The sequence below is a fragment of the Arvicola amphibius genome, chromosome 1 (genome assembly GCF_903992535.2).
Source record: "Arvicola amphibius chromosome 1, mArvAmp1.2, whole genome shotgun sequence".
Taxonomy (NCBI): domain Eukaryota; kingdom Metazoa; phylum Chordata; class Mammalia; order Rodentia; family Cricetidae; genus Arvicola; species Arvicola amphibius.
Window position 1 is genome coordinate 34,761,613 of NC_052047.1, and position 21,886 is coordinate 34,783,498.

The 21,886-nt window shown below is 43.9% G+C and overlaps 1 protein-coding gene across 2 annotated transcripts in view; it reads left to right on the plus strand.

Annotated features, from left to right (window-relative positions):
* Atp8a1 (ATPase phospholipid transporting 8A1) overlaps positions 1 to 21,886 on the plus strand; it is a 213,162-nt gene that overhangs the window by 30,528 nt on the left and 160,748 nt on the right. Inside the window, exons 2-5 of one of the 2 annotated variants that reach the window (XM_038327824.2) lie at positions 2,975 to 3,089; positions 4,516 to 4,615; positions 5,512 to 5,610; positions 10,680 to 10,725. In XM_038327824.2, coding sequence (XP_038183752.1) covers positions 2,975 to 3,089; positions 4,516 to 4,615; positions 5,512 to 5,610; positions 10,680 to 10,725 — 360 coding nt within the window. Of the gene's footprint in view, positions 1 to 2,974; positions 3,090 to 4,515; positions 4,616 to 5,511; positions 5,611 to 10,679; positions 10,726 to 21,886 lie in introns of those variants that run through there. The other variant, XM_038327841.1, reaches the window with a different exon arrangement.

The window sequence follows — 21,886 nt, forward strand, 5'->3', positions numbered from 1 at the left end:
TAGAGAGTGTGATAACCATGCATTTCTCTCTGATGCTAGAGAGTGTGATAGCCATGCATTTCTCTTTCCAACCCAGTTTCACCATCATCATGGTTTCGGTGGTTTGAGAGGGCCTGGCTGACCAGAAGAGCTAAGTGAGAACTCATCCTAAAACAGCGGCTTCATACTTCTTCCTCTTCCTGTAAAGGTGGCAGACTCCTAAGAAAACTTAGGAGTCTGGACAGGTAGATTGATAACTACTAATAAGTTTAATGGCTTACATGAACGCATCACTAACAAGCCAGCCCCCTGGGTTACCAAACCACTCCTAAGAGACATCATCTTATTTTGCTTTCTTTTGGGGGAGATGGGGGTTCGAGACAGGGTTTCTCTGTAGCTTTGGAGCCTATCCTGGAACTAGCTCTTGTAGACCAAACTGGTTTTGAACTAACAGAGATCCACCTGCCTCTGCCTCCTGAGAGCTGGGGTTAAAGGCGTGTGCCGCCACCACCTGGCTATCATTTCTCTTCTTAAAGCAGAGATGGAACTGTGTGTGGAAAGGAACCTGGTATCTCCTTGCCATCTTAATTTTGACCTCGCTAGGGTGGAGATGCAGAATGTTTCCTCTTGGATCGCCTTTATTACTACTGTACCCCCAAGCTCTTCATGAGGCCTTCATGACTGATGATAGATCGCACAGACTGGTGATCCTAGGGTCCAGGAGAGGAGGCAAGAGGATCCGAAGCTCAAGGTCATCCTCCGAGAAACACCAAGTTCAAGACCAGATGATAGGAGACCCTGCCTTGAAAGAAAACAACACAAACATGCACTTAAAGCCAGCTGTGTGGTGTATGTGGAAGAGCTATCAAACTGCATGAAGAGAATTGCATGCGGGTTCTTTTCCTCAATCAATCACTACCTTATTATCTATTATATTAGACCCTGTAAGGCAGGGTCTCCCATTTCATCTCAGAGCTTAACAATTCATCCTGACTAGCTTGTTAGCTGGCTCCTGGACTCTCTTGTCTCTACCTCCGGCATGGCATGCCAGGATTGTAGGTGTACTGCCACGCCCATTCTGCATTTATTTGATTTCTAAACTCAGGTCCTCACCCTTGCACAGCAAGTGCTTTGCCAAATGACCCGTGTCCCAATCCCTGTGTGAGATTAGGATAATGCAAAAGCAGAGGGTGAAGCTTGTGTTGCATCTGAAATACGATGTAGCAATAGACCATGACTGTTGGGCAAAACTGACCTTTCTAGAACTGAAAGAATAGGTGTGATTGAGCATAGCTTGGCGCTGTGACCTTCAGGATGCTGGGATGGACTGTAACTCTGATCCTGGAAAGCTCTGAGTGGCTCCTTGCCAGGCAGAGACTAGACTTCAGACTGCTTTCTCAGCATTGAGAACCCTCTTTGAGCCGGCCTGAGTGCTTCCTCAGCATGACCTCCAGTCCATCCCTACCCTGCCCGTTGGGGCTGCTTCCCCTTCTTAGCTTCCCTCTGAGTCTCCTACCATATCTGTGCCCCACAGGCAAGCTTGTCTGGACCACTTGTCTGTCACTAGCTCTTGGTTATCAGTATCTGTATCAGGAGGTGGAGTAGTTTTCTCTTGCCTTCCATATGGGGCAGTGGAGACAACCACTCCTTTGTCATTTGGGGTGTATTTAGTGGGCAAATGTTTGTTGAATACCTGCTGTTTGTGGACTGGCGTGGAGAAGATGAATAGCTCACAGTCTGCAACCCCAAGCGGCTCCTATTCTGGTAGGGGGCACCTGACTGGTAATCAGAGAGCCAGAAAACCTCTTGGTAAGCGTGCTCTGGGGGAGGAGTTGGCCCCAGTGGCTGTGGGCCCAGAGCGGCTTCCCTGGCTTCAGCACTGCAGAACCCTTCAGAAGGCCACATGTCAGCAGGTTGCATGGGAAGAGCTGGCACCGAACGGTGGAAAATGAAGATAAATGGATTTTTGTAGAATGCTATTGTTGTCCTTTACTGCAGGGGAAGAATGGTTTAACTTAATTCAATCCTGTTTGTTTGCTTGCTTGATTTTGCTATGGTGCCAGGGATTGGGCCCAAGGTCTTGGCAGTAGCCCCTTCATCCCCTACCCCACCCCCCCAGGTTTCTCTAGGAAATAACAATGAGCCCTTTAAACATTCTCCTGTTCTCTCAATTATGTGACCTGTATTTTTTTTTTGGGGGGGGGGGGGTGGATAGGTGGATGGGTGTTGTCAGTCTTGCAGCAAGGGGCATCATAGGAGACATTGATTGTATTTGTTGTATGACCGTGGGTAGCTCAACAGTTGTGTGATGGTCTGGAGAAGACGTGAGAAATCTTGCTTCCACCCGGAGGAATGACGAGATGGGTGTAGAGGGATCGCTGACGATTGCCTGCTTAAATCTTAATATTAAACTTTTTTCTATTTTCACCCAAAAATTAAAAAGAACCAAAAATATTCAATATGATGTCTAAATTTTAAAATATATTTTAGAATACTGTGTTTGAATTTTACCTAAGCTGTCACTTAAACTAGTCCAAAATTATTGACTTTGGGGTATCTTTTTATAAAATGGAAGAGACTGAGACATTCATTTAGAAAGGATGAATAAATCTTATTGGTTTTTGAAGTGTATCATTTTAAAATAAATAGTAAATGGCACCCTTAACAAATATTATATGGATTTTACTTTTGGTTATAAAAGGAATACCGCCAATGAGGGGAAGAATGTGCCCTTGTCAGACTTGACACTGGAGAATTGATTTGAAATGTAGGTCTGGTCTGAAAAGGGTATAAAACAGTTCTTTTTGTTTGTTTTTTGAGACTGGGTCTCTCTGTGTAGTCCTGACTGTTCTGGAACTCACTCTGTAAACAAGGCTGTTCTTGAACTCAGAGATCTGCCTGCCTCTGCCTCCCAAGTGCTGGTATTAAAGGTGTTCACCACCTCTGCCTGACTACTGAAACATTCCTTGTCCACTAAGAAGCATGTTTCTTTCAGGTTACGAGAAGACAGATGATGTTTCAGAGAAGACCTCGCTGGCTGATCAGGAGGAAGTAAGAACCATATTCATCAACCAGCCTCAGCTGACAAAATTCTGCAACAATCACGTCAGGTAAAACGGGCTGGGGGAAGGCTTGGGAGGACAGGGTGGCAGAGTAGAATGGGTGGAAAGAAAATGCCTGCCAAGTATGGTAGCACACATCTTGACTCCCAGTACTCTGGAGGCAGAGACAGATGGTTCTCTGTGAGTTCACAGCCAGCCTGGTCTACAGAGTGAGTTCCAGGACAGCCAAGGCTGCACAGAGAAAGAAACCCTGTTTCAGAGGGGTTGGATGAGGTGAGTTACCAGGAGCTCTCAGCTCAGGTAGGAGGGCCTGTGATTTACGGCTTTCTATCCAGGAAAGAAACGCAGGCTGTGGCCTGACTCATGGTATAGTGCTTTTGTCTAGCATTTATAAAGCTCTGGGGTCAATTACCAGCCTCTCAAACAAAAGAAAAGAAAAGGGTAAGATCAAAAGCCCCTGGATGTAGGAAGGAGCAGAAGGGGCAAGCACCCATACTCCGGGAACTGTGACTAATCAAAGCGGCCCATGGGTGGTTGTCTTTTCCCTAAACCTGTTAATGTAGCAGTGTATTATTTTTACATGCCAAGTTTTAACAGCTTAGGAACAAAACTTGCAATTCTATACCAAGAACTTTTGGAGGTTTGGTTTGTTTGTTTTAGCTAGAGTCTTAAAGTATGGGTTTGGATGGTTGTAATTTAGCATGCGCAATACAGCATGCTTTGAGAATGCCTTCCTTACTGCAAACCGTAGGGTTTCAATTTCAACAGTCATGAAACAATTCCACATAAGCAGTAGGTTCTAAGTAGCTTTGGACCACATGAACACCCCAAGGGCTTGCCTGGTTGTCTCCAGGGGCGGATTTACCGTATTTGAGATGTACCCATTTACAAGATTGCAGATCCTCTCGGCGTATCTCTGTTAAAGAGTATGGCACGGGTTTCTTGATCTCCCCCTATTTATTAGCAAAAGGAAGGAAGACCTAGATGTCGCCAAGACCAATGCGTTCATGTCTTTTACTGACTCTGGGCAGTGTGGAGTCCTCACCATGTTCCTAGCATGGTCATAGAGACAGCACAGGAAGAACAACAGAGAAAGCTGTTGGGCTGCTTATCTAGGAAGCTGTGTCTGCTGTCTGGCCTGTCAAAGGCTGATGTTTCTCCGTTGATGTGTTATGCAGTGTCTTATCTTTCCCTTCTTTGCAAGCTACTCCTGGTACTGTTCAGCGTGATAACTGGCCAGGGAAGACGAATGATGTTCTAGAGGAACAAAGCCTGTGGGATTCAGCCTTGGCTGTTTAGGCCGTTCCTTTCCCTGTTTTGCGTACATTAGCAATCCTCACTATAGTTTCCAGATTTGAAACTGTGAACAAATGTTGTCATCTGATCACTCCTGTGCTGGGAACAGAACTCTGAAAACACGGGTGCTAATTGCAGAGGAGCTAAGCTCTATGCTTCTTTTTGTTTTTGCTTCTAGTACTGCAAAATACAACGTGATCACATTCCTTCCAAGATTCCTCTACTCTCAGTTCAGAAGAGCGGCGAATTCGTTCTTTCTCTTTATTGCCCTGCTCCAGGTAAAGTTCTGTCCATCTTCAAACCTCTGTTCAAAGCCAGTGTATAGGAAGGAGGAAAGGCTTTGTTAAATCCTCCACCAATACCCTGAGGCTTGTAGAAAGGCTGAGCTATGAGCTGGCCATAGTGTATAGTCCCTGCTGCTGGTGCTGCTACATGCCCACAGTATAAGGCATCCTCTCCTCACAGAGCCTTGGGTTCGTGCTTATTTAGATATTTGATATGATCTATAAATTCAGTGCCAACAAGTGGTCGTTTTCAGTGTTGAAGGGAATAGAGACTTTCTCCCCAAATTGTCCAGGTAGTTATTTTTCGGTGAAAGTGTTAATACTAAATGACTCACTATAAAAATTATCACTTACAAAATGACCATTTAGGTTAGTTGTTATAAATGTTTTAAGAAGAAAAACTGCATTAAAAGTAGAAAATGTTCACTGTTAGCAAAAGGAGTTGAAAATACAGCAAAGCACACAGAAAAATTAAACCAATCATTACAGCACCAGGGGTAACTGCTCTTGAAATTGGGGTATGGTCCTCTGGTCTTCTTTCTGGCCCCCAGCATTATTTTCTGATTCAGATAACAAAAAAGGGATAATGAAATGAGCATTATTTTGTAACCTGATTTATTCGTGTTAGATGTGTAGACATTTCTGCAGATATTTATTGCATTTCTAAGTCATTTTGATGGTTATGTGCTACTTTGTCTTTTTTAACACTGTGTTAGTGTGATGTACTCTATATTTATTATCAAGCAAATTATCTTGTTCTGCAGATACTTCACCCAGTACTAGTAAAATCAGCGAGGAATGTTTGAGAAGATCTTGTGACTTTGTTCTCTTAGGTATTTAATAGCCATTCTGCTTCTCACTGGAGTTATCTTGCCTTCTTTTTTATTCAGCAAATTCCCGATGTGTCACCAACAGGTCGTTACACAACACTGGTTCCTCTCTTATTTATTTTAGCTGTGGCAGCTATCAAAGAGATAATAGAAGATATTGTAAGTATTCAATTTTTCATATATAAACTGGCTCAAATGTATATTAATTTTATTTTCTTAAGCTACTTAATTTGCAGCATAGGCCCTTTAAAATGCCCATTCAACTTACAAATGAATAGAATTGGAAGTCATTTCTAACAGGTTAGAAATCTGTTAATATGAAGAAATTCTTGATACAGTGTTCTCTTCAGTTTATAATTTATTAACAAAAAGAAACAAAATATAGTTATTGGCTTGAAGATAAAATTGCATTTGAACAGTTTCCAATTAATTGAAATAATCTCCAAATTAAATATAAAATATTTTTATTTGTACTTTTTGTTTTTAAAATTAAACATTGTGGTTTTCACCTTGTTAGATGCCTCTGTTTCTTCTCATTCTATTTTAGTATTCTGAGTTTCCTTTCCATTTATCTTGTCTTATTGAAAGAAAGTAGCAATAAGTTTGTTATTTTTAGCTTCCATGGTAGGAAAGAGGAAGTCAGTTTCCCTTTGTAAAATAAATTCCCCAGAATAACTTTAGCCCTTTTCTGCATTCTATTTTAGCTGTCTTATCTGATGGGGCCAAGGTTGTGTTTTACACAGTGGGTTGTTTAGGATTCCAGTTGTTATACAGCACTTCTTTGTGTGTCTAAAGATGACCTACCGTTGGGCTTTAGAAGAGTCAGACTTGGGTGAGGGAGGCTGAGGAAGTCTTTATAAATACACAGCCCCAAATTTCACAAATAGTAGCATTACTTCTGCAGCATTACTTTATTAATATCATTAAAAAGAGAAAAAAAAACATAGACTCACGTGGCCTGCTAGAATTGAAGTGATTGGGTATTGCGTTGGTGGTCTCAAGGCTCTAAGTAGCTAACAGTAGATGCTGAGGATACATAAGTCTCTCTCTCTCCCTCTCGCGTGCGCTCTCTCTCTCTCCCCCCCCCTCTCTCTCTCTCTCTCTTGTGTGTGTGTGTGTGTGTGTGTGTGTGTGTGTGTGTGTGAGTGTGTGTGTGTGTGTGTGTGTGTGTGTGTGTGTAAGACACGGTGGTGCTCTTGATTAGTGATATCCTGCTTGGGCCCACATGCAGGGAGATTGAAGGAATTCTCTCCTTCATGTGTCCCACTGACTTTCTTTAAGCTGTGGCTGGTTTCGGCCGCCCCTGGGGACTGGTCCTCACCGTAACTTTTGTCGCTTTCTTTTTACTCTTTTCTTTCTTTAACTTGATTTTCTTCCGGCGCACATGTGATTCCTTAGGCACTGTGCTATTGGCTTTGGGTTTGCTTGCTTGTTTTTCACTCAAAGGCATCAAGAGTTCTCCGTGTAAAGCATGGAAGCTGGATCTGGAGAGATGGCTCAGTGCTTGAGGATGTGTTCTGCTCCAGCAGAGGACCTGAGTGTGTCTCCGAGCACGGTGTCAGAAAGCTGGCAATTGCGTGTAACTGTTTCAGAGGATCTGATATCCTCTTCTAGCCTGGTTTCATTCATGAATATAAATTTAAAATATCAATTAGTCTTTTTAAAAAAAAACACTTCTCCACTCCTGATGCTTTGCATAGCTTAACATAATGAATGGTTTAATTTTTTGGTTGTAAAGAAAAATAACGTATGCATACCCGAAACCTCAAAATTGATGGAAGTCTCTTTCCAAATTTTTATCATACGTTCTAATTCTTGTGGTACAAATCAGAATTAGAGTTGTCTGTTAAGTTGACTTAGCAAAACCATAAAACCATATTTAAAACCATAAAAACACTCTTTCTTTTAAGCCAGAAAATTGTTAAACGTTAGTACGTTTCAGTCATTGCAAAATGAATACTTATTCAGACTCTGCAGGATGCAGGTGCCAAGTATCAGTCATGTGCTGATGAGTGAAAGAAGTCTGGATGGACCTGAACATCCAGGAGATTAACTAGATGGACGCTTGGTAAATAACCGATAGCAAAGGAAAGGGGTGCTAGTAAAGTAATAGTGAAAAGCAAGTCCACGGTGGCTTTAATTTTCTGATTTGTACAACTGAGTGTGTGTATGGGTTCGTGGTTCCTTGTCTGGGCTAAGGTAACAGATTACAGCATGGACAGAGTTCAAGACCCCTTTGACACAGAGAGAGGGAGACAGACCCAGAGAGAGCAGAGGGAAGGAGAGAGGATGTGGGTGTGGACTATAGGCAGCCCCAATGATAATCTTGGTGTGAAAGAGTTGAGCTAAGTAAGGAATGTAGGGTAGAAGTGAGAAAGGGCAGGGACTAAACCTTGGCCATCCGCATCTCTGAAGAAGGGACCAGGTGAACTTGGAAAACAGTGCCTGGGGACAAAAGGGTTTCAAGAGCAAGGAGTCTGAGTCCATCACCTTCTCAGACAAATTCCATGACCTCTCAAAGACTCAGCTTCCTTTCCTCAGATGGAATTTAGCATGACACGTCCAATCCTGTCAGGGAACTAATTCTGTTCATAGGACACCATTTGCTGATGGACTTCCTATCCAAAACGGAAAACAGCAAGCCTTCCACCGTCTCGCAGTGATATTGAATGAATTTTGATTATAAGACAGTAGCATTTGGGATCAGAGAATAACTATATTTTTGTGAACTTTCAGTTTTAGAAGGAATATCTTTATTCAAACTATAAATTCCTTGTCTTTGAAAAGTTAGGAGCTAGACACTGACCTAGTTTATTAACTGGGAAAGACTGGAGACAGAAAGGGCTTGGGTTAAGAATTTTTTGTAGGTGAAAACTAATGACCAAGGTCACTTTTAGTTTCGTAAAGTTTCATTTCTTGTTTGATATGAAGTGTTTCATCAATTAACCTTTATCTCCAGCAGTTAGGAGTCTAACCATTGTTCATCATAGACGTATGTGGGGAAAGCAAAGATATACCTTCTTTTACTATTTACCTTGGACTTTAAAAAAGTTTCTTAGCCGGGCGGTGGTGGCGCACGCCTTTAATCCCAGCACTCGGGAGGCAGAGGCAGGCGGATCTCTGAGTTCGAGGCCAGCCTGGTCTACAAGAGCTAGTTCCAGGACAGGCTCTAGTAACTACAGGGAAACCCTGTCTCGAAAAAACCAAAAAAAAAAATAAAAAAAAAAAAATAAAATAAAAAAGTTTCTTGAATCAAGCCAAGCTTATTTTGGTTACTTTCAAATTTTTTTTTTCTTTTTTGGTTTTTCGAGACAGGGTTTCTCTGCAGCTTTAGAGCCTGTCCTGGAGGTAGCTCTTGTAGACCAGGCTGGTCTCGAACTTCCAGAGATCCGCCTGCCTCTGCCTCCCGAGTGCTGGGATTAAAGGCGTGCGCCACCACCGCCCGGCTTACTTTCAAAATTTTTTGTCATCTTTATTAAGAAATAAACAGTGGCAGAAAGTAGTTTGAACTTTACGATTGTATTTTTCTGTTGTTAATATAAGTACAAAAAGATTTAAGTTCCTTTATTTCAAATAATATTCTAGCAAATTATACTTTCTTTTGGAAGCAGTAATATGCCCATGAGATTTCTTCACCATTACACACTTATTGTGAGCAGTTTGCTCTGAGAAAGACGTGCCATGTAGATGTGTGCGTATCCTGTCCCACAGCTCCGCACAGAGAGACTTCGGTCCTGTTTGTATGCTGCACAGTTCAGGTCGTACTTTGGTGACTTGAGTCCACACTGTCAGCTCTTCCTCCACTGTCTCAGATACAGCGGTGGCTCCCGGGAGCGCTGACTCCACACATTTCTGTTGGGAAATCATTTTCACTAAGTTTCTTCACTACAGTATTTTCTCAGATAGAAGGCTTAGGCGCTTGCATTTGTCCCCAGCTCTCACAGCTGGTACAAGCCTTGGCCTTCTCAGGTAGGATCTTTGAGCAAAGGATTAATTATTCTCAACACTTTTCTGCCGTCTTGCCCGAGTCTGGTCTCACTCTCTCCATGCTGTAAGTTTAGACCGAGGCCACAGGAAACCCCTGGTTAAACCACAGAAGAGATCATACCCCTATAGTGGCCACTGGCCATGAGCGTCTCCCCTTTCCTCTGGCCTTCTGTTTCTTTCTCTTACTCTTCTGCAGTTGTAGTGTTGAGGCGAGCCGGCAGGCCTGCCTTTCGTCCTGCCCTGCTCCCGCACGGCTAGCTTTACACCCGAAATAACAACACACAAACTGCATTCATTTAAACACTGCCTGGCCCATTAGTTTCAGCCTCTTACTCACATCTTGATTAACCATATCTAATAATCTGTGTAGCACCACAAAGTGGTGCCTTATCCAGAAGATTCTAGCGTACGTCCATCTTGGGCGGGAGCTTCATCATGTCTGACCTGGTGGCTGGCTTCATGGCGACTGTCCCAGAGAGGAGAGGCGGGGCAATTGTCTGAGCCATCTACCTCACTTCCTTCTTCCTGTTCTGTCTACTCCACCTATCTAAATCCTGCCCTATCAAAAAGCCAAGGCAGTTTCTTTATTAGCCAATGAGAATCCTCCATCATGCAGTCTTGGTTTATGTAACTCTTCAACCTCACCTGTCTCAACTTAAAAATCACCTGCTCACCATTTCCTTTGTGGGTGCTTTGGGAGGAAGAAGAATAGCTGCTATTGCTCGGTGGCGTCTGTTGCACGTGGTGGTCCCGTGGGGCCGGGAAGACAGGCTGTAGTCAAAGGGGAGGATGAATGTGTTTCTAGCTGTCAGCAGACATCCGCGCATCTTCAAATTATGGAGGATGTACTCAGCTTAATTAGATAATGAGTCTCACAAAAAGCTGAAAATACTTCAGTCCCATTATTAAATGGCAGTTATTATAGATAATTCTCTTGGGCGATCTTCTACATGCGTTATTTAAGCAATAGACTAAATCCGGCTTTTGCTTCATGTTTTTTCTAGTAACGTTAAAATGTTATTCTACCTGTTTGCTGTTTAAGAACTTTCTGAGGGTCCCAAGCCTGTGCTCCCAGGGAGGGGTTTTGTGAACAGACTAGCAACACCCCTGTCTATGATTGCAGAAATCTAAAAAGCCAGAGAACATAGGTTAAATGACCTTTGTTGGTTGTGAGTGCCATTTTACTTAAACTCATTCACTTTTTCACTGAGGTTTTTGTTTTGTTTTGTTCTGAACTTTAGAAACGGCACAAAGCTGATAATGCTGTGAACAAGAAACAGACACAAGGTAGGTCCTTCACTTTTTTCTTGTGTTTACCAAGTGCGCTCACCGTCATATCCTCAAATTCTACTTAAATATGATTCATTTGTTGTATTGAAATACCTTCTGTCCCAGAACAGATTCCTTTTTACTTTATTAGCAATTATCAGCACGGCACTTAAAATCACATGAGAGTAATAATTTTGAGAAAGCCACTTTTTAATATACTCAGGTGCTTCCTAGCTCTTTGCTTCTGAATATATTGTCTAAAAGGTCTACAGTTTTTTCACTGTGTTAAAAACTGTAAAAATGCTTTTACTTTATTTGTGGACAGTGTTGACTGTAGAGAGAAATAATAGAAAATTATCTGAAATGTTGTTACTGGTTTGAAAACCACTGAGTTATTCCACACGGGCAGATGAAATTAGCCATCAAAATAAAGCCCATGGTTAAAACCAGGCTAGATTCTGAATGTGCATAGTGTTTTCACAGCCTTTTATGGTGTAGACCAAACCAAAATTACCTTCAACACAGCCAAGAAGACTGTGTCTGTCAGGCTTTTTAAAAGTCTCTAGACCTTGCAAGCAGACATCTTACTCCATCCTTGAGTTTGCTTCTGCGGAGGGACTCCTTTCTCTCCGCAGTTCTCTGGTGAAGGGATCGGGTGTCTTCCAGCATCACCTAGTCTTTACGCACAGTATTTAGGGCAGCTCCCGTGGGGAGGCCCTATGGCAGGGGTTCTCAACCCGTGGGTCACAACCCCTTTGGGAGATGTGTATCGGATATCTTGAATATTAGATACCATCACCATTCATAACGGTGACAAAGTTACCGTTATGAATAGCAGTGAAAGCATTTTACGGCGGCGGGTCGCCACAACATGAGGAACTGTATTAAAGCGTCGCGGCATTGGGAGGTGGAGAGGCACTGCCCTATGGGAATGCACTCCTCTTCCTCATCACTTCCCACCAAGGGCCGCATCTGCTAGGTATTTTATATATTTGAGGAGGATGTGTTTATTATTATTGGCCTAAAATATTTGGAGTATCTACCGAAATATTCCATTGTGATGTAAGAAAAGATCAAATGAGGATTTTAGCTTGGAAGAGCTTGCAGCCTATGTTTTAGATTAGTACATATGAAAAAGGAACATACATAGTTAGAGATTAGGGTAGAAGGTGAGGGATTAGACTGTGTGCTCTCCATGATGCATTAGATTTTTGTGGCAAATGGTGTTTTCCCTGTCCGATCCTGTAGAAACCACCCCCCCCCCCCAAAAAAAGAGAAAAGTCCTGGAATTCCTTGAGCTAGGTCTTGAATTTGGGGAGGACTGTGGATAAATAGAGAGACACAGGGATGACATTGTGCCTGTGGGTTGAGCGGGAAAGGGGAAGAGAAGACAGCCTGAGAAAGAAGAAGGACGGCTGCTGGACTCCGGAGTGAGCTATTATTAGAGCATCGGGTGTCCAAAGGCGACTCGTAGCAGAGGGAGGCAGGCATGTGATTACAAGATAGGCTGGTCAGATTTTATGAGACGGTAAATGCCGGGCCTAGGAGATTCCAGCTTTCCTTGTGCATTCCCAGCAGCTATGACTAAGGCTTATGAATCACAACAGAAGCAGAGTGAACATGTAGGGTCAGGATGGAGAGCAGAAAGGATCACAGGAGAGGGACTGGGAGCTGCTCCGGGAGTTCATGCAGAGAGGCAATCATAAGGATGCAAGGGAGCTATCTAGATGTTTGGGGTGCTAGTATTTCCCACAGTGTGCGGCTCTTGTGTTTGTTGTCACATTGTTTGGAATACTTAGTGGAAGCTTTTGGAGCACAACCATGCAAGCAATTTCCTAGCTCATAATTTTCCCTGGCAGAGCGCGCCAGTCTTCAGTGACTGGCTGGAGACTTTTACAAGCTTTGAAAGACAGCTGTCATCATGGTATGATTTTTCGGTCAGCAAGCCTTGTGCCAGAGGGAGGCTGATTTCTTATATCTCCACTTCCCAAAATGCTCCCTTTGGAAGGAACATTCTTTGTGGGTTCTTCCTGGTTTTTTCCATCCTCCGCATGGGGTTGCAGGATTATCTCTCCTTCTGGAAATGAAGACCAGACACGTGTGCGGGAAGACTTCCCCACTAAGTGTAAATGAGCCTTACTTATACAATGAAATAGAAGGACTTGGCTTTAGAATAGAAGGACTTGGCTTTAGAAACCAGGTTAGTCAGCAGAATACGTGAAAATTCTGTATCCAAGAAACAAGGTTGATGCTTGAAGTTGTTTCCTGGGTGATTGGCATCTTCCTGCTAACCTCTGCCTAGTTTGAGCACTGGTACTCTTGGTTTGGCAGATGATGGGAGATAACAAAAATGTTTGAACAGGATGCTGTCTGCTGTCAGATAACTCAAATTATTTAATATGAGAGCCATCTGTTGCCATTAGACCAGAGTGAAATTCAATTTACTTTCCTGAACCAAGGCAGTGGTTGGTGTGTAGGAGGGGGAGGAAGATATTTATGACAGGTAATTAATTTTGACAAAGATTTAAAGTATTAAGCTTGGATTTTCTAAATGTTTGCCAAGGCCACATAATGCATGAGAGGACACCTCTTCTTCTAATGCTAGGGCTCACTCTTGTATATTCCCTCTCAAAGGAATGCTCTTTCGTATTTTGGGCCAAGACACAAGAAAGCCTGCTCCGCTCTCTCATTCTCGGCATTACCATTTATTTCCAATATTTTTTAGCCACTTGGCTATCATTTGGTACCTGTCCGTCACCTCATTTTTACCAGCTAAGTTACGGAGCTTGGCTCCAACTCAGAGCTTTACAACTAGGCTTCACATTTAAGCTTTGTCCTCGATATTTCTGGAGAAATGCCACTTTTTGCCTTGGAGATCCATATGTTGGTTAAGCAGATGGATTAGTGATCTGGCAAATGGAAGTTATTTATTGTTTTCCAAGAACCTAGTTGCAGAGAAGGGGCAGGGCATACTTTGGTGCTAACAAGTGCAGGTCCACATGAATCTGGGTGAGCTTTGTGGTCCGTTCTTGCCAAACAGTGGTGACTGCTTTTCTCTGTGTCTGTGTGCTGCTGTGGTGATGGTTTGTATGTAGTCGACAGGGACACTGCAGAGGACAGGTCTATCGCTTGCTGTCTCTAGATTTCCAGGAGCTTCCAGCCCAGGGGCCTGTCTTAACAGGTGCTGCACACATTTGCCTCTGTGTGTGTGTATGTATGTATGTGTGTGCATGTGTGTGCATGCACGCACGTGTGTGCGTACATGTGTGTGTGTTTATGCATGAGTGGTGTCTGTGCGTACACACATGTATGTGCACATGTGTGCATGTGTACATGTAGGTGCATGCATGAACAGTATGTGAGTGTGTGTGTGTGTGTGTTTGTGTCCATTCTCCAGAATAATACTTGGCTATAGCTAACAAAGGGAAAGACTGGGTGTGCAAGGAGCTCCCTTGAGAATTTGTGATCTGACATGAGAACAAGATGAATATATATTGCTTCATATATATATATATATGTATATATATACACACATACACTATATATATATATATACATATATGCATATGTGTATCACTGTGTTCTGGACTGCTTTGCAGGGACGGATCAAATCTTAGCATGGCATGGTAGGAGCGCTCACACTTTCTTACCTTCACTGTCAGTCATTTTAGCATCACTGTTGCCCTAGCAACCTCCCGTAAATGGATACAGTATCCATTTCTCACTTTCATTATTCAGAGCTCAGTGCAGGGTCATACTTGAGGGCCTCGGTTTTCCTCGCATCTAAATTTAATATGTTCCTCTTATTTCTTCTTTCAACCTTAGTCTTTCCTGCGCACACACACACACCACGCACGCGCACGCGCACACACACAAGATTCTCTCCCTGTCCTCCCTGATCCAGGGGTGTTTGTGCCAAGCTTACCTCCGTGGACTTTACACTTGGCATTGTTACTGTAATATCTACATTGTCTCCAATACACATGTGAATTTATTGTGGTGGTTCTGCCAATGTTCTCTTTAAATTGTAAAACCGTTCTTCTGTTTTCTGTGGAATGCGATGGGAATTTTGAGTAAAATGGCAGTCTTATGTAAAATCATGGCATGGGGCACTGATAGAAGAGGGAGCTTGGGTACAGAGAGAAGATGAAGCTTGGGTACAGACTAAGGTACTCAGGATACTTTATAAGTGGCGGTGAATAGAAGGGCTGTTTAAAACCCCAGGTTTGGACATACTCCCTGAAGGATGCTGTGCTAATGTCCAACAAGTGAGGTTTGGGAAGCAGAGCCACTTGCTGACCCCCTGGCTTTTTATGTAGCTGGATGAAAGCCAACGTTCCTGGAGATGGTTTTCATACTACCATCTCTTACTGTCGTGGCGGGTGTGTTGTGAAAAATAAGCCTTCGTTAATGAACTTTCTCTGCAATTAGACTCTGTAGAGAAGGCAATATGAAATCCTCGTAACCTAGGCACACCGGCTTTTTAAAGATTTATGTTATGTGTATGAATGCTTTGCCTGTTTGTATGTATGTGCGCCATGTGTGTGCCTGGTGCCTGTGGAAGTCAGAAAAGGGCATTTGATTCTCTGGAACTGAAGTTAGGAAGGTGATAGACCGCTAACCCAGGTCTTTTGCCTGGGCAACAAGTGTTCTAAACTGATGAACCATCTCTCCAGCCCCTCTCATCTAGACACACCGGACACACCACAAACTAACTGACCCTCACCTGAATTTCCTCCTCAGTGCCGCACTGTCTCTTCTGGTGTGGAAGTGAGGTGGTATTGTCGGGGCACTAGCAAGACCCTGTGGTGCGCACAGTTGGTAGTTGCTGACCGCCCCCCAGAAACCACATGACTTTTAAAGTCTTCTGTGGGAAAAGCATTGAGGTGTCGTTTGGGTAATTCAGTCTGAAGTGACCCACTAACTGGACAGAGTCCATCTGCTTCAGTTCACATCAGAGCTGACAAAGGACTTAAAATAGCACCAATCCACTGGCCCATGGAAACGCGGAGCAGTGCCTTCTGTCTCAGGGCGGGCTCCCCACGTATGAACATGCCCCTTGCCATGTGAACATCAGCTGACCTGTATGCAGCTTTTTAGATGGTATGGTTTCCTACGGCTGAAAGTCACGCATGTGGACCACCTGAATAAATTCAGACATCTCAAAGACTGGTAATATTTCCAAATTATTTGCATGTCCTAGGAGAGTGTAAATTGAGCCCATTGGAAGTCCTCCACTATAATAACTCTGGATAGGGAGGCAGTATTTATTTGTGGAGTAGCCCAGCCTGGGTTGGGTTTCATGTCTCCCTTAAATCAAAAATGTAACACAGAGAAACAAAATCCACTGAGGAAATTTAGGAGCACGGTTTAATCGTGAGGGGTCTGATTTCAGAGTTGCTGGTTTCCTTCCCGTACAGACTGCTCTCCCCTTGTCTTTTTTCTTCCTTTCTTTCTTTTTAAACACAGCATCACACTGTAGGCACTTCCTCCCACCTGTGTTAGATAAGCCCAAATGAATTGCATGACCAGAGTTCCTGAGAAGAGCAGGTGTGTTTCAAATAAAGGATGTTTCTTATTCCCCTCTAGTCAGCCTGTGTCGAGCTCCTTCCCTGTGCTGAGACCAATGCAGAAATACTAGCACAGTCCCCTTCCCCGCTTCAGGGGACGTTGTGGTAAGGGAGGGAAGATGAAATGAAGATGGATGGCGAGCCAGACCGGGCACTGAGGACCAAATGAGAGAAGCAGAACTCTAAATGGCATTTGGGAGGTTTCATGTGGGGTGTTAGAGCACGAAGCAGAGAGTCTAGGGCTGCCTGTGGCTGGAGGGCTACTGTGGGCAGCTCTGTGGGATGTGGGCGGATGGGAGATACCGGTTTGGAAACTGCAAATGGTCCCTTTTGACAATAGCAGAGATGCCTGTTGGGGGAGCCAACAAGAGCATGGATGAGGGCAGGTTGGGTTCATGCTTAAGAGGCTTTTGGAGACCCTGGTAGAAAGTGGAAGACATGGTTGTAGAGTGTGAGTAGATTGCCAGCTGTAGAGGGCGGGGCAGGGTTCAAAGTGGCCTTGTTTGTATTGACTGTGGATTGGAGCGAGGGTGGCAGCTAGGAGGACGTAGGAAAGACTAATGGCGAGATTCACCTAGGGCTGGAGATGGGAGAGGAAACCCTGCCAACATCTAGTACTGACTTCCCGACAGCCGGGCCCAAGACAGCCACCCCACCCCGCATTTCAGAATCAACAGGGCTTCATAGCGCTGAGCTAAATGACAACAGCTGAGGGTCTTTGAAAGCGAAAGCCAAGGAATTGAGAGATGCGATTGATTGGTGAGGCACGGAGAGATGTTTCTTGTAAAAACTTTCTCAAGGAAAAGGTGAAGGGCTGTTGAACATAGGACACTGCTGGCCCTGGGCTCCTGTCCCGTCACGTCTCTGCACATTTGCCTTTAGGGTGTCTCAGATCTGATCATGGCTCTGAGTCCCTGAGAGGGCTCCTTAGAGGCTGATGGCTAGGGTTCCTGGACACCTGGCACGGGATCTCAGCATTCCTCTTTCAAGAAGTTTTCAGAGCTGCTGGGGATACTGGCAAGAGGACACACTTGTGGGTCACTTTAAAATGTTATAATTGAGGTTACAAAAATGCTCCCCCCCCCTTGATGTCAGCGTGAACAACCTATTCCAAAGGCATCAGCTGAGGAAGTTCCCTCTGTCCTTCCTGTCAGTAGAAGAAAGTGGTTTGACCACACATGCAGTGATTGAATTTGGCCTTTATAGGCAAGTTTACACAAACTATTTGTGTGTAATGTCATTCTGGGCCACATTGATGCTTCTGCCTTTAAACTGTCTTTGCAGTAGAGCGTTCGGTGAGTGCATGGTGCTTCAATAGGCGTGTATTGGATTCTTTTCTTTACAGAAGTCTAGAGTCTCGGCTGCACACTTGACCTTTACCATAACTTAAGATCTCTCTCAAAGGCTCGCTTCTGGAGAGGAAATCAAGCACACTTACCTTCTTTCTCTGTCTCTGTCTCTGTCTCTGTCTCTCTCCCTCCCTCCCTCCCTCCCTCCCTCCCTCCCTCCCTCTCTCTCTCTCTCTCTCTCTCTCTCTCTCTCTCTCTCTCTCTCTCTCTCTCTCTCTGTGTGTTTTCTACTCCATTCTCTGTGATACCGTTTAGAAAGATCTGCCTTTTTCTCCCCACCTTAGGAAGTGACTGACTGCCCAGGGACAGGTAGCCAGTGATTTTCAGAGACATCCCTAGTGACAAATCTCTTTAATTGGGGAGCTGGGGCGACATCCTCTTTCCTGGAAGCTGTGAGCATGCAGTGAGCTAGGTTGCAATGCCTTTGTCTGTCTCCCATAGCCTTATCCAGGCCTTTGGGGGAGGAGCTCTAACAGAACATGTTCCATTCACAGAGGAAACCGCTGCAACAAAGCAGCCTGCCAGTATACTGCTGAGTAAGGGCAAGCTCCTCCCGAGTGTGTGTTTGATGTCGGAGCTCTCCAGTGCACGCTGTCACACTCATTAGACTGTGTGGAAACTGCAGCAGGTGTGTTTGGATGGCACCAAGGAGAGGTGGAGGAGTCGCACATTTCAGAATGAGCTGTCAAAGCACCTCGCGGCCATTCAAGATTCCTCCCTCCTTCAGGAGGCTCCCACTTCTTTCCAGCAGCATTAATCATCTCAAAGGCGGGAAGAGTAGGAGGGCTGTTACCTTTGGGCCAACCAAACTAAGCAGTCAGCCAAGGACCCCACAATTTCTTAGAAGAAGCTGGAATGGAGGTAGAGGAGGCTACAGACGAAAGAGACCTAGGGTCCTGGTTCCCTTGCCAGCACACTGCATGCGATGGCACTTACTTTAGTTGTTCTAAGGGTTAGATGGTAGGAACCAGTTCCCAAAGAGAGACAGCAGTGAGCTATGACAGGCAGGTGTCCTTGACTGGTGTTCAAGCCTTAATTTGCTCAAATACTTTTATGTTGTGGCTGATTTTTTTTTTAACTTCACCATATTCTGTACTGTTCTCAGAGCCGAAAATCTATGTAGCGTCAGGCCGTGTTTCCTTTATTCCCACCCCTTATATTTCAGAGGCAGAAGACACAGGGGAAAGGGTGGTGGAACATTCCTGTCAGCCTGGTCTACTAGTTCTGCAGACCCACGAAACAAGTGTCAGAGAGCAGGGTCCTGCTGTCACTTCTGAACGTACCGTTTAGTTAGGACTTAAAATGGTAATATATGCATTGATTAATCCAGGCCACTGCAGACTCTGGAATAAATAGCAAGTCCAGATTGTATAGTGAGACTCTGCCTCCAAAATAAAAAATAAAGGGAGGGGGGATGGTGCAGTGGTTAAAGTGCTTGCCACTAATCCTGAGTATCTGAGTTCAGTACCCAAGGCCCTGCATAGTGGAATAAGAGAGCCAGCTATCATAAGTTGTCCTCTGAATTCCACACAAGTGCTATGGCATAGGTGTACATGCACGTAAAAGTTAATAAAATAATAATAATAATAATAATAATAATAATAATAATAATAATACCAGAGAGACAGAGAATAACATGCCATTGGCTAGTACTGTATTTAAAGTGTTCTTAGGTGTGCAATTTTTTTCAGTAGTCCAGCTACCTCTTCAATATTAAACCCACAGGAAGCATTTATGTGGAGAGAATGTACCACTGGTACCATTGGGTGGAGGCAGAGATCCCAGAGAGATCAATTGGAGAAAGCAGTGATTAAAGCGAGGTGGGAAGGAAGCGAGCAGGCTCAGGGCAGGAGACAGGACTCCTGACCTGGAAGGCCACTCTAGAAGCCTGCTGGGACTCTTGCTGTGTGGACTGCAACCAGAAGAGTGGGCCAGAGCTGTTTTTACATGTGAATTAGCAAACCCCTGCTAACTGGCCTCAGTTCTAATACCCTGGCTTAGATGTCAGAACTGGAGGGGTGGCCCCCGGAGCTGAGTACATTACTTCATCTCCTGTTACATAACACTTTCGAATGTTTGCCGCGGGAATCTTTTTAGCGACTTACAAAACCGAGACATCTATTTTAAGCAAATGTCTCAATAGCTTATTGCATATTTGTGTGGCTATTTTTGTTCGGTTATCGCTCGCCTGCCAAAGTATTCCCCTTCTTAAAGTGGGCAATCCTGGGGCCTCAGCTGATTCGGGGAGACTGTGCACCCACTACACCACCCAGTTCCAACACGTTTCCAGAACCCCATAAAGAAACCCACACATGTGAGTGGCCAGCCCCTGCTGTCCCATTCTTTGAGCCTGGCAACCACTAATCTGCATTCTGTCTCCATGGATTTGTCTATTCTAAGTACTTTATATAAGTGTGATCATACAGTCTGTGGCGTGGTTTAATCTGCCATCTTTCGCTTGGCATATCTTCAGGGTTCTTCCTCGTCCTCCTTTCAGCTCTTCACTCCTTTTTTGTGACACGCAGCATAACTATTAAATGGAAGGCCACTTGTTTGTGTCCTGCCCACCCAGACTCCTGAAATACTCTCACAGAAACTATATTATTTGCAGTACTGTTTGGCCAATAGCTTAAGTGTATTGCTGGCTTATTCTTATACCTTAATTTAACCCATTTCTATTAATCTGTGTATTGCCATGTGGCTGTGACTTACTGGCAAGTTTCCCTTTGTTCCCGGCGGAGGCTACATGACGTCTCCTGACTCCTCCTTCTTTCTCCCAGCATTCAGTTTAGTTTTCCCCACCTGCCTCTATTCTGCCCTGCCGGGCCCAAGACAGGTTCTTTATTCATTAACCAATAAAAGCAACACATATATAGAAGGACCTCCCACACCAGGCCAGTCCACATGTGCTCGTCAGGACAGCAGCTGATGCTCATCTAGGTGATTTCCACTTGGGGGTTCATATAGGTAATGCCGCAGAGAACTCATGCACAAGCTACATGTGAAACAGCTTCTCTCTTCTCTCGGGGCAACACACCCACCAGAAGTGGGAGGGATACCAGGGTCTTGTGGCAATTATGTGTTTGACTTTTTGGGAAACAGCTGAAGTAGTTTCTTCTACAGCTATATATTTTATTTTGACATTTGCTAGGGAGTAGGGTTGTATCATCAATACATCTGTCTCAGCGAGTAGGGGATACCAGTGAACCTGGCATTCCATCCAGCAGGTACTCACCAGGTATTTTCATGAGTCAGTGTTGTAACCCTGGACACACTAGAGTGAGCTGGATAGGGGTAGTTGCCACTCTTCTGGCTCTTAGAGTTTGAGATGAGGAGAAGTAATATTACAAAAACAAGACATTTTCAAAGATTTATCATTTTGTGTGTGTGTGTGTGTGTGTGTGTGCGCGCGCGCGCATGTGTTGTGCTTGTGTGGGGAGTACTTAGGGAGACAAGAAGAGGGCATTGGATCTCCTGGGGCTGGAGTTACAAGCAGTTATGAACAGCGTGGCATGGATGCTGAGACCCACACTCAGGTCCTCTGCAAGCACTCTTGGCCGTGAACCATCTCTAGCCCAGTAGGAAATTTTTTACTAGTTAAATAAGTCTGTATTTTTAAAGATGTCTGTCCATAATAAGAGAAGTTGTTAACTTTTTAAAATGAGATGAACAGTGATACAAGTGATTCATCTCCATCTAAAAGCATGTTATGACATTCTTAATATAAAAAATTTTAAGTTGCTTAGAAAATATTATTAATCATAATTTGAAAGCAACTGTACCTCAACTAATACAATGTAAGGGTTCCTAGACAAAAAGGTGATTGTGCCAAAGTTTAATACATTTATACATACTACCAATAACTGATTTTAAATGAAATAAAAATATCATTTATAAAAAAGAAATTAAATACCAGAAAACCTTATAAAAGATCAATTTACAGAAAACTAGAAAATATATCTAAGAGAAAATTAATGGAGACATAAATAAATGGAGAGGTATAGTTTAACCATGATTGGAGCTCCAAATTAAATTTAAGGCGGGGTTTAGTTGTGATCATATATGTGTGTGTTAGGTTTTAAGTATTGATAATTGAGGGCTAGAGAGGTGGTTCAGTGGTTGAGAGCACTGGCTGCTCTTCCAGAGGACCCATGTTCAATTCCCAGCACCCACATGGTGACTCATAAATATCTGTAACTTCAGTCCAGAGCATCTGATCCCTTCTTCTGGCCTCTGTGCACCATGCATGCGGTACACAAA